Source organism: Tetrao urogallus, assembly GCF_951394365.1.
Source record: "Tetrao urogallus genome assembly, chromosome: Z".
In the NCBI taxonomy this organism is placed as follows: Eukaryota; Metazoa; Chordata; class Aves; order Galliformes; family Phasianidae; genus Tetrao; species Tetrao urogallus.
In genome coordinates, this window is record NC_136816.1 from 52749043 (window position 1) to 52761234 (window position 12192).

Genomic DNA, 12192 nt, shown 5'->3' on the forward strand with positions numbered 1-12192 from the left:
TAGGATGTCCAAACCCCTCATCAACTCAGATAAGGAGTGCCATTCTGTTTTGTTTTCTTTCAGTTCCTGCCAATGATACTCTGCTCCATGCAATCTTCTCCACCATCTATGTCCTATTCCACCAGCAAGTGTCATACTTGATCCCTTGCTTAGTCCCAACCATGATCCCATGCTTGATCCCTTCTCTCTGATTTTTGAAGTTTTTAATTCCAGTCATTTTCCTAGGAAATCCAAGTCCCTGAACACAGTGGTCCCTCTTCTAGTTACTTCATCCCAGGTTTAGCCATTTTTTTACCCTGAATATTTCTTTTTCTGCAGGAAAACTCAGTCTCTGGCTGTACAATAGATCTGGATAGAATTTGAGAAAATCAAGTGAGTCTCTGTTAAGTGTTCATTAGCCATTACTTTTATAAAGACTAGTGAATGGTCCTCATCTATAGACTTTTTGAAGAATGGCACAAAGATACATCTTCTACGAGAAAGGTCACTGCTGCCAAAATGAATGTGAAGTTCATTCTCAGCAAAAAGGAACATTGGAGCTCTTTGAAAGAAAGACTTCCACCAAAAAAGCTTAACATGGCAAAACAACATCCCTTACAATATACTCATTATTTTGAGTAGTTATACTGCCCTGATGCCAACTTCCCTGAATAGAATGCTAGCCTCTTGTTAAAAATTTCAAAGCTATAAATAACTGAAAACAGTTGGGAAGCATTGAGCAACCTTAATAATAAACAGTGCTATATGCCCCGCTAACTATACTTATTAACCTCTTTGCACATTAAAATGCCTAGCATGCTGCTAATTTTAGATAATAAAAATCCTCTAAACTAACAGCACTAAGTCCTCTGTCACAATGTCCATTCCAGCTGACTGTGAGATAAGGATTTGCTAATGCACACAAAAGATTACAACACTGGCAGAAACACCGCTGTGACCCAGAAGTGCAGAACAAGTCAAAAGTCCCTGAAAAGCAGACAAAGTAATCCGCTCACAGCATTATAATTGCAACCTGCGTCTATACGTTTAGAGATTAATCAAATTCCTGAAATAAGGTTTTTTAAGAAACTTAAGCATACAAACTGGTTTCCAGTTATTCCTGTATGGAACGTTGATTCTGCTCCCACTTGATGCCAGTGAAGGAAAACAGGCTCCAAAGTCTGGCAGCATAGTAACGAACTTAAATAGTCTTCCCACTGAACTCGGACTAGGCAAACCACTTTTGTAACTGTAAGTTCTGCAAATGTTACTGAAAGATAACAGTTTTGTTGGTTCTTTTTTTTAATCCAAGCAGCAAAGGTGAACACCTTTCACAATGAATCATTGCAAAATTACCAAACCCTTTTATTTTGAGGGCCTCAGAAAGCAAGTCAGTGATACTGCCTTATCTTACGATCTAAGGGTTTGTTTGGTTTGGACAGAAAGAACACTAGAAAAAGCTTAGCTGGATTTTGAACAGCAAATTAGGCAATTAGAAAAGCAATGTAAACAGAACGTGTTCAACAACATGCACCTGGAATTGCATTCAGTTCTTTCTATCAATCTTAAGACAACAGGCAAGCTAAGAAAATTAAAGATAAGTCAGTAAGAGTTTTATCACTGACTTCAGTGCAGCCCGACTGTATTAAATGCGTATCACACTCAAAGAAAATATCACAGTGGACAGAAGAGAAGAAACACCAGTAGAACACTCATTTTTGTTGTCACATTAATCTCAGCACAATAACCTCAACTTTAGTGATATCATTTTCAGCATATAACAAACAATTTACGAACGCAACATAATACAAAGCAATGCATAAAACGAACTGGAGAATTCAGCACTTTCATGGCTTTAACTTGCTGAGCAGACAGTACCAACTAGTACTCACTTCCTGCTGCTTCATGAAATATCACAGGTATTGGATAGATTCCGAATAAAAGGAGGAAACAAACTGAAAAAAAATGTTAGTTGTAAGATGAAGGAGAGAAGGTTAAGTTCCTAATATGTGGATAGAGGTTATTAAGACTGTTTCCAAACATATTTTGCATGGGTACAAAAAAACAAAAAAAAAAAAAAAAGAGATTTTGCAAAGCTCAAGCTAGCTATTATTTTAACAATATGATGGGCAAAATTTGTCACAACAAATTTACTCACCCAAACCCAATAGCTACCCAGTAATTTCTGACGCCTTGATGTGGTCCCACCATAGGAAGAATGTCTGGAGAATAAGTGATAGGACCTGCAACTGTGTTTATGATGTTTGCTTGTTTCAGAACTGGAACCATTTCCATAGCAGCCTCAATATATTCCATTATTCTGTCTAAATCAGACTCAAAAAGTTCTTTTCCAAAACCTGCAGGAATATGATTATGTACTTGTTAATTACACTGAAAAACTTTAATTAGAATTATGCAATCTAGATATATAAAATTTATTTTTTTATCAGTATGTTCAAACTTTTACCACACTACATGAGAAAAACAGTGTGTATAAACCCCTAGTTAATTGCAGGATCAAGTTTACTGTCACTGCAGCTACACTGTCTTTTATGCATATTTGTTTAACCCTAAGGTCATGAAAATTCAACAAAGAAGTAGAAAAGAAATGGAGGAAGACAGAAAACTTCCTTCTCTGTTAAGAAGATCAATTTATTTTTCTCATTATGGCAACAAGTTGAAGAGAGAAAAAAACATACTGGTGGGGTCAGCTTATGACTTCCATGGCATTTACTAAATTCCTCAATATAATTCAGTTTTTAGTCTGTGCTCTAAGATACTAAACATCACTCTGTAGAAGGACTTGTCGCTAGTGGAGGCAATAAGCTTGGGAAGCTGAGACAATGTCATTCAAAGCCCAGCAATTTTAACTTCCCTTCCTTAGGAAACACCTTCTGTGTTGTTGTTTTTTTTTAAACATCAATACACTGACTTAAGATAAATTTCTGTGAAGAAGTTAATAGAAACATGGAGCTTAAATGTAACACGGTTATTTTTTTTTATAATAACCAGCAGTATGGCAAGTTTGTGATACTTTCATACAAAAAATTCAAATCTATAGCTCTCTTCCACTTACATCTGAAAGCAATATTTTGATTAAAACATTTCTTTGCTTCATCTCTGCTCCTATTTGAAAACCACATTACTTCTGAGAGAGCAGTCAAAACTTAAAAGCCCCTGTCAGTATGCTGGACAGGACTGAAGCTTAAAAAAAAAACAACTCTATTCGGATGCAAAAGAGTGTATAAAATAGATTTAGTAAATTGATTTGATCACAACAAACAGACACCTATCCAGAGACTAGGCAAGAATATGTTGCAGTTGTGTAATTTTATGTCAAATTTTTATTTCTATTTTCTTTTTACATTAGAGGTCATGGCTGTTCTTTGAAAAAAAAGTGTATGTGCTTCAATTAATCATGTATTGCAAGTATTTTCTGTTTTTCAACACATTCGGCATTTTGACATGGTGGGAGTAATACAGACCAAAACATATGCTTCTGAGTATCAAATCTAAAGATTTAATATTTTCAGTTACCTGGTGGGACTCCATTTGTGACCCAAGAGTCCTGCAGCTTCATCTTCTCCTGACTTTCATATGGACCAAATAAAAGACCATCTCTTTCTTGCCTTAGATAAAATGATCCTTCTAAGTCACGAATCACAGGCAATTCTGTTTTTAGGGCTTTCACTTCAGGGACAGTTGATGTCACAACATACTGATGATGGACAGGTATGACAGGGTGCTGCAGGCCAATCATTTTGCCTATTTCACGGGCCCAAAATCCTACAGAAAACAACAAAGAAAATACTAACATTCAAACACTTTCCATACAATTAATGGAAAATAACAATAAAACATTGGCTAAAAGCATTATGCTTAGTGGAATGTGAAGAATCTTTTTCCACGCTTTCACTTTTAAAATTATTTCTTGTATTATCCAGCATTATTTTCAGTCCATGATTTGACATTCTTGTTACTAATTTTACCACCAAACATTACTTGAGTATATAAGTATTTAAAAACATCACTGAAAAAATAAGTTTACAAAACTTCAGAAGGCAATTCAGTTATCCAGTTCCACAACTCTCATGGTTTGTTTCAGAGTAGGTCTGCAATGCACAGAAAGCAAAAACACAAGCAGATAAATTAACTCATACAATAGCTGTTGTCCTAGCCTCTTACTCTCAAACAAAACAGCTAGAATGCTTTTCCAAGAGAGTAGAGAAGTCCAAATACAGCAAGGCAGCTCCTTCACCTGGCTAATTTTTCCCTCTTCTTTTATATGTACCATGCAAATTCTATTAATTAGGCCTTCCAGGTAATAGTCAATTGGTTATGATTTTCTTATTGGCAACTATTGAGCATGCTCTCTTGCAGCTGTCTAATTAAACGTTCAGATACAAATCACGATCAGAAAAAGTGAGTAACAATTTCACAGCCCTTGAGCCTGCTCAAAGTCCTTAATGTAAACTTCTACAGATAAAGGCCTAATTCTCCTCTGCTTGGGTCCTTCCTGACCAGTTCTTTCTACCTTGCAAGACACATTCACTTAATATGTACCGGCGATGTACCATTGTCTTCTTAGCTCTAGCTTTGAAGCATGGCTCATGTCTGCTGTGAGGTTGTAATGTACAGATGAGAGAACAGAGCAGACACAAAAGACTGAGACGGCATGTGCTCTTACAAGCTTGGACTGTCTTTCAACATCACTCTCCTGACTCTTTGCATGAAAGAATGGAGATCTCAGAAATGGAATGAAAGTAGAGAATAAAGAAGTAAAGAAGGAATTTCAGAGGAGTCTGTGGCGACAATGTTAAGGCTGGCAGAAGGCAAATGGGCAAAGAGGCTGAGGCAACAGGGCCTTTCAAATTAAAGGCAGTGTGCTGCACGTACCCCTAAAAGAAGGCCATGCAGATTGGTTCCTGTATAATTGGTCAGCTCCAATTCTAAGAAAAGTTGTCAGCAAGATTTGCTGCTTAATAGAACTTCCCTTTGTCCTAGGAATACACGCATGATGATCAGCTTAACACGCAGCTTTTCTCTCTTTTTGCAGCTTACTTTTCTTCTGAATCAGACTTTCCAATTCTACATTTTCCAAGAATTGGTCAAATTTTAGCTCATAGCGCCCTGTGAGCACTAGCATGCCTCAGTGATCTCACCTGTGACGTTAACCTACATCCCTGCCCAGGAGTCCTGTAGCCCCGCTTCTGCTCCGCTCAGTACCAGTCTGAGCTGGTTTGATTGGAGGTGTGCCTGTTTACAGCTCTGTCACAACCATGCCTGTGCCTGGACATGGACCTCATTGATCCAGACCCTGATCTGTGGACTACTTTCCAGCTTGGCCTCAACCTAGTCTCATCACCATGGACCTGCTTGTTGATAACTGAGCAGTCTCTGACCCTGTTTACTATTGACTTCCTGTCTTGTCTGTGGCCTGGGATTGTCTCTATGGATATGCCTGTGCATCTTCCACACAAATTTGTCTGGAAATCTGGATGATGGGCAGATGACAAGTGCCAATCTGTGGCCTACCCACTCTCTCCCTTGCACTGTTTGGGATGAGGCCCTTGCTGGGAAAATCCCTGCCCTACTGGCCTTATTTCCATGCTTCCACAGAAAGCAACCATACCATGCTGCTGGCTAACACTTTTATCTTACATGTAAGACATTTGCTTCTGAACTGCATCCTCGCTACTTGGGGAGACTCATCGACAGAATAGTTCCTAAGTTGGTCAAAATAGCTCAGGTAAGGTTGTGCCATAGTTATGCACACATTCAGAACATCTTTTTAAGGTTTCTGAATGGCTTTCTTTATGCAAAGAACAACCAAAAAAACTAATGAAGCTTAATTTCCAGCACATCTTCAAGGGCTTCCTCTGTTATTACATGACAAATACAAATGTGACATTAAGCACAGGCTAAGGGGACCTAAAGCTGCCTAATAAAATCATTACAAAATAAAAAAAGGAAATGCGTTCACTCATTTACTAGGCAATCTGCATGCTGCCCCTTTCTATCAAGTCCAGGCCATTGACTAGTCAACCACAAACACTGTTCACACAGGCATTACAGTAATTTAACAGTGCTTTAGACTTCACAGAATCCTTAAAGTTAATTTATTTAAATCATATAAAAGAGAACTCTTCCCCCTAAATCAGCCAAAGATCTGGTCTTTAATAATTCTGCTGCTGTTTCCAGAAATCTAGTAAAGATCATACAACCAATACCCAATAATTAGCAGAGGTAGTAATTGCATTCACAATTGATTTCACAAAGTATTTTATGAGTTTTTCTATATTATATCTTTGTGCAGGAAAAGCATGTACCAATAATTTAAGAATTTCTCAGATTTGAAAGCAAGGCTCTCATTTTCACAGTTCTGATATAGGAACACTGTAGATGTGTTAACATGACTGTGTATATATACATATATATATATGATATAATTAAAAGACTCATCAAGATCTGTAGGGACTTACTTTGATTTGGGCATTTCCAGGCCACCTCCAAAGAAAACAATTTTAAAGTAAGATCAGCTAATGATCCATTTAAGAGTAAAGAAAGTGAAATAGCATCTAGCATCACATGCTCTTTTCTTGCCAAAATTGTTTAGACTTAAAAGAGATATTTGCAAAATAAATACTACTTCCAGACATGATATTCAAAGAAATTCAATATGCTGCTTACTTGTTAAAACAGAATTAGTGTGAAAAATATAGAGAGCAAACATATTCGAAATCCTCAGAGAAAGTAAAAATCGCAGACTTAATTTTAGATCTTTGAAAATTAACTTTGTTGCTTTCAAAATCATTAAGGATTTTTTTTTTTAACTACAAAAACATTAAGTTTCCAGAAATATATGGCAAACAATTGATTTTAAACTGCCAATGAATTAAAAGCAAGTACTTTAGGCGAGCTCAAAATAAAATCTTACATATTGTACTTCTAAAAAAAAATTCATACTGAAGCTAAATGCTTATTTAATTGTTCAAAACTACAACAGCTGGCACTTACTATATGAAATATATTATACTTTCTTTGTTTAAACTTTTTGAACCCTGTGCAAAAGCCATTATAAACACAAAAAAGACAACAGAGAGAGTATGTTCTCTAAAACAAAATTATAATTGGAAGCAGATGTCAAGTCCTACCACAGATAGAAGAGATAAATGAAAGCATAAATTACATCTCAAGGACATTTATAAAGATTAAATTCTAGAGATTGCAAACATCTGATGCAGAACTATTTACCGGTAATATTACTGAGCCTATCTGTTCAACTATGTAATCTATTTCTTGTATTTAAAAGAAGAAAAAATCTTGCATCACTACATATGTCTAAATGGTAGTATACAGATTGTGAACAGGCCTGAACATTTGTGTTTATGTACGCATATGTACATTGCACAAACTATATCAGCTATTTTTTTAGATTTTAATCAACTTTCTGTTATAAATAGGCTGAAATCACTCTAACAAGCTCAATACCAGTTACTTTATGTCAGAGATGACTTATTAGACATCTACTCTGTTCCAAAATGGAAATCTCACATAAGGAACAGCTAAAGATTGGTTTAGACTAGTTTGTTCCAATTCCATGGTGGTTGCTGGCTGGGGATAAGGAAGGAAGAGAGAATGTGGAGAGCCATTCTGGTGGAATGAGATAAGGCTGAGCAAAAGAATAAATGTTAGCTGAAGGAACATTTATAAAAGATACGGGTTATACAGTATTGTTCACATCCTTAGCCGGAATGTTAAGCAATACGTGCTTCCAATGTTCATTCTGGCTGAACAGCTTGCAGTATATTTTTAGTTTAGTAAGTTATTAAGTCAGAAGAAGACTATGAAAAATTTGTAAGGGCTCATTTTGATTTTAACAGACTTTGAGAAGCAGTTACTAGAGAATTCTGCCTACTGTCAACTTCATGTATAAGCCAAAGACAAGTACACTACAAAAATTTAAAGGAAATTACTATGTCTGTGAAACTCATACTTCATCCATCTGATGCAGAGCCAATATTTTGGGATTACAAATATCTACAAGTTTGGGGCATAAATAATAAGTCTGACTGTCAAAAGAGCTCTTCATTCCAAAATCTCAGAATATTTTTAGACAAATGTATCCATCCTGTCTAAGAAATGACACAAGAATCCTAGTAAGAGAAGTTATGATTTTTTGTAACTGAATGCTGTCACGAAACAGTTCAAGACCCAAATAAACTAAGAATCCAAAGGCAATCTACATATTGATACCTTTCATCTTCTACGTGCTTGGCTTAGCAGTCTACAAAAAATTAATTTGATTTTCCTGTCTCTGTGGTTACCTGCTTTCTGACAAGTATACTGAACTCCTTTAGACCTCTTCAAAATGTCATTACGGCACACTACATTGACATCATGACAGTCCATGCACAGAAACTCAAGGTAAGCTATTTCAGCAAGGCTGAAAGCAACCACAGATGAGCAACAATGTATGTAAAGCATATATGATGAGAAAGCACACTTTTCAATAGATTTCTCAGTCTTTACTGGAATGAGGTTAGGTTAGATATTAGCAGGAATTTTTTCACCCAGAGGGTGATGAGGCACTGGAACAGGTTGCCCAAGGAGGTTGTGGATGCCCCATCCCTGGAGGCATTCAAGGCCAGGCTGCATATGGCTCTGGGCAGCCTGGTCTGGTGGTTAGTGACCCTGCACACAGCAGGGGGGTTGAAACCAGGTGATCATTGTGGTCCTTTTCAACCCAGGCCATTCTGTGATTCTATGATCTAACACAGGGCTCTCTGAATTCCTTACATGAAAAAGTAACCTAGTACATACCTTTTTTCACTCTCTCAAATTACTCCTTTCCTATCCAACCGGCTCATGTTTTTAAGTACTAACCATAGTAATTGTACCCACCAACAAGAAGAGTACCTGTCTTATTCAATTTATTTAGAAAAACAAAAACAAAACCTGTTTCTTTTAAGCAGAAATGTCAGTTTGGCCTCTTTAACAAAATGAAGAATAAAAATAGCATATGTAAATATAAGATCCTTGCAGTTGAGAAATTTTTATTACATGTAAAAATGTATTGTTAAGCAAAATGTACATTTAAAATATTAAGCAAAGGACAACAAAAATCTTCCCTTTCAATGATATGTGGATAGAGCTAAATCTTAGAGAAAGATAACATTGAAGTGGGCAGTTATCTTATTTGGTACAAACTTTCAGTTCTCTTTGAAAAAGAACTGTGAAGATATTCCTACTTCATTCAGATATCCCATCTCCCTAAGTAGCTGTCATAAGATAAGACAACATTCACAGACTGCCTCTTCTTCTTACTGCACAGTAGAAGAGGTCTCTTCTGCTTCTGAAATCTAAGAAGACAGCCTAACTATTAATTTCTGGAGACAACCCAGAAAGAAATATTATTAATTCCTAGTTAAGGGCAACTAACTGAAGAGCTAAATTTTCATAGTAATGTAAATACACACAGAGTATATTTTACTACAAACCAAATGAATACTCAAAACCATATCTTACTCATTTCTGTAAGTCACACAATTCAGTACAGATCCTCAGTGTCACCTGGTTTGTAAATCCAAAGAGAATAAAAATGATTATGTTAAATCCTACCTGCAGTGTTGACAATTCTCTTCGCTTGAATTACCCCAAGTGGAGTTTCAACCTCCCATGTGCCATCTGATCGAGAGTTTAGGTTAGTCACTTGGACTGGGTAATTTAACTGGGCACCGTATTTTCTGGCTCCTGCGGCCAAAGCCATCGTCAGAGAATAGGGATCTATGTGACCATCTCCAGGGTTATACAGGCCTGCTAAAACCTAAGTGGAGGAAAAATCACACAAAACGAAAGGATATAAAAATCAAAATCAACTAGTTTTGTTTCAAAAATGCTTTATTTTCTACATGTGATCTACTTCTTTGATTTCTTGAGTAAAACTTACGAAGACAACTCAAAATGAATTTAAAAAACATAGAATATTAAAAGGCTGACTTAGCAGTGGGCCTGATGAAGTAAAATTCCCCAGTTCTCCCATGTAATTAAAGGTTCCAATGCTTTAGAATTATAGCATAGAGTATTCACTAAAGCCTGAGTAATTTCCGTCATCCATTTTTTCACTGAAAAACAAGTTTCTCATAACATTTCTATGAATAGGCTATAAAATTAAATATCTGGCTGTTATTTAAATGCAATAGAAGTTATTTTTCTTAAAATTAGGTTCTTTACCTTATCCATGTTCAGTAAGGGGAACAGCTCTTGCACTTTCTCAGGTGGAATCAGGTACTGCTCTGTTGGATGCCAACCAGCTCTAGTCATTTGGTATTTGAATTCATCCACCCTGGTAGGGGTTGACGCAATTCTGATGCTTCCAGGCTGATGAAACCCCACAGCCTAAATGAAAAAGTAGAAGTGAAGTCGATAAATGCATGTTCCTGTGCTATGGAAAGTCCACATAAATTTTGTCATTAACATGACAAAAAAGACTCGTGTAAGTCAAGCAGTCTTGAAGGAACAGGATTTATAAGTAAACTCTTTTGATATTTTTTTTTAAATGTTATCAAATTAGCTTCCCAAATAAATACATAATACCATCAAAAGTTCTAAAAAGCTTTTGTTAAGATTTGATTAATAATTTATAGATTCACTTTCAAAACAATCAGATACATCTGAAAATAGTATGTAATAGTTTACATTAAAAGTTATCACCTACATAATTTTCTACTGAGATACAGCAGAATAAACCTAGCTGATCAAGCACTTTTATTAACACAATGAATAATCTCTCTCCCCTTTATCTTTCTAATGAAGTATACATCCTTACACATTTAGACACCGAATGCTCACATTTTGGTATTTATTATGTACTTTGTCTTTTCTCTGTTACTTCACAGGGTATTAATATGACTTTTAGTAGAACTTCTAATGAATATTTGCTGACTAGGTAGCTTTAAAAAATGGCAATAGAAAGAAGAAAAAAGCTTTTTATGACAATTAAGAAGTTAACAACTCATGCTACTATGAGTATCATGCAGTTTCTGCTGAAGCAAGCATGAGTGTAGTAAATGAATGGCTGAATGATGCCAGATAAGGAATACAACTCCCTCTCTGCATACTCCTTCCTTAAGTCACTAAATAAAAACATGCCTCTTAAAGGGATAGGAAGAATTGCAGCAATCTTCTCAAATACGATCTATCATATCATATGAAATTAAAAGTGGACATGTTTAAAGCAGGAATGCATCATAATCAATCCATTCATTCCAGATCCTTGATGCTATTTTTGTTCCTACATGAAGCTAAAGTTGCAGACACTCTATCTGCTGAACTTCTGAGATGTTTGATGAAAACCATCTTCTTAAACTTTAGGAAGATCTTGGAAACAATCTAAAATATTTACTGATTAAGCACCAGACTTTAGCACTGACATGCAGGCAGAAGAACATATTTAAATAAAAGGTAAGACTTATGATAGTCTTGAACAATTATATGCAATCTGTCCATTCCAAACTCTTTTGTAAGACTATTAATAAGATTTATATTTATTTGAATTAATACTTAAAAAGTCAGTTACCTGTCCAGTCTCTTCTTCCAGCTTTTCATAGAGTTTGATGCTGTAAGCATGGATTTTCTTCAGGTTTATTCCAGGGTGAAAGTAAGTAGTTAAGCCAGCCTCAGAAAAGAAATAGGAACAACAACATAGTGATACAATTAGAAATGCAATGTTTTCTTTCCCTCCTTTCAACTGTCATTCAAACAGGAACTGTCAAGATACTGTAAAGAAAAGCAACACATGGATAGAGACAAGTGCCATGAAAATAAGACCAAAATTCTTTCCCTACTTAAGGCATTCTTCTCTGCACACTTGTTTTTCCACCTGCCCTTTCTCATCAAATTTGGCAGCTCCTGATACTCCTGCAGTTGTCCTCTCCTATGGTTTCCTTTCTTCCTTAAATTATAGAGTTGTTTGGAAGTGACACACAACCCTCATCAACTTCAGTCTCTGCAGTTGCTGTGTTTCAAGAAGTAATATAAGATATTGGTATTTGTATTTTGCACACTGTTTCTCTAGGTTTGACTTTAGAAAGCTGAGGAGTCCTATTGGGCGTGTGCAAACATGAAAGCAAGAAGTTACTACAGCCTTTTCTGCATTTAAGGAAACTATTTACTTGCCTCCTCTAGAGCCAGCTGTATCACTCTAATGACATT

General features: G+C 36.0%; 1 protein-coding gene across 1 annotated transcript in view; it reads right to left on the bottom strand.

Annotated features, from left to right (window-relative positions):
- DMGDH (dimethylglycine dehydrogenase) overlaps window positions 1-12192 on the bottom strand; it is a gene marked incomplete at both ends in the record, with an annotated part of 46718 nt that overhangs the window by 25839 nt on the left and 8687 nt on the right. Inside the window, 5 exons of the mRNA XM_079548076.1 lie at window positions 2138-2336; window positions 3517-3765; window positions 9601-9805; window positions 10213-10377; window positions 11558-11656. Of these exons, the coding sequence (XP_079404202.1) occupies window positions 2138-2336; window positions 3517-3765; window positions 9601-9805; window positions 10213-10377; window positions 11558-11656 (917 nt within the window). The remainder of the gene's footprint in view (window positions 1-2137; window positions 2337-3516; window positions 3766-9600; window positions 9806-10212; window positions 10378-11557; window positions 11657-12192) is intronic.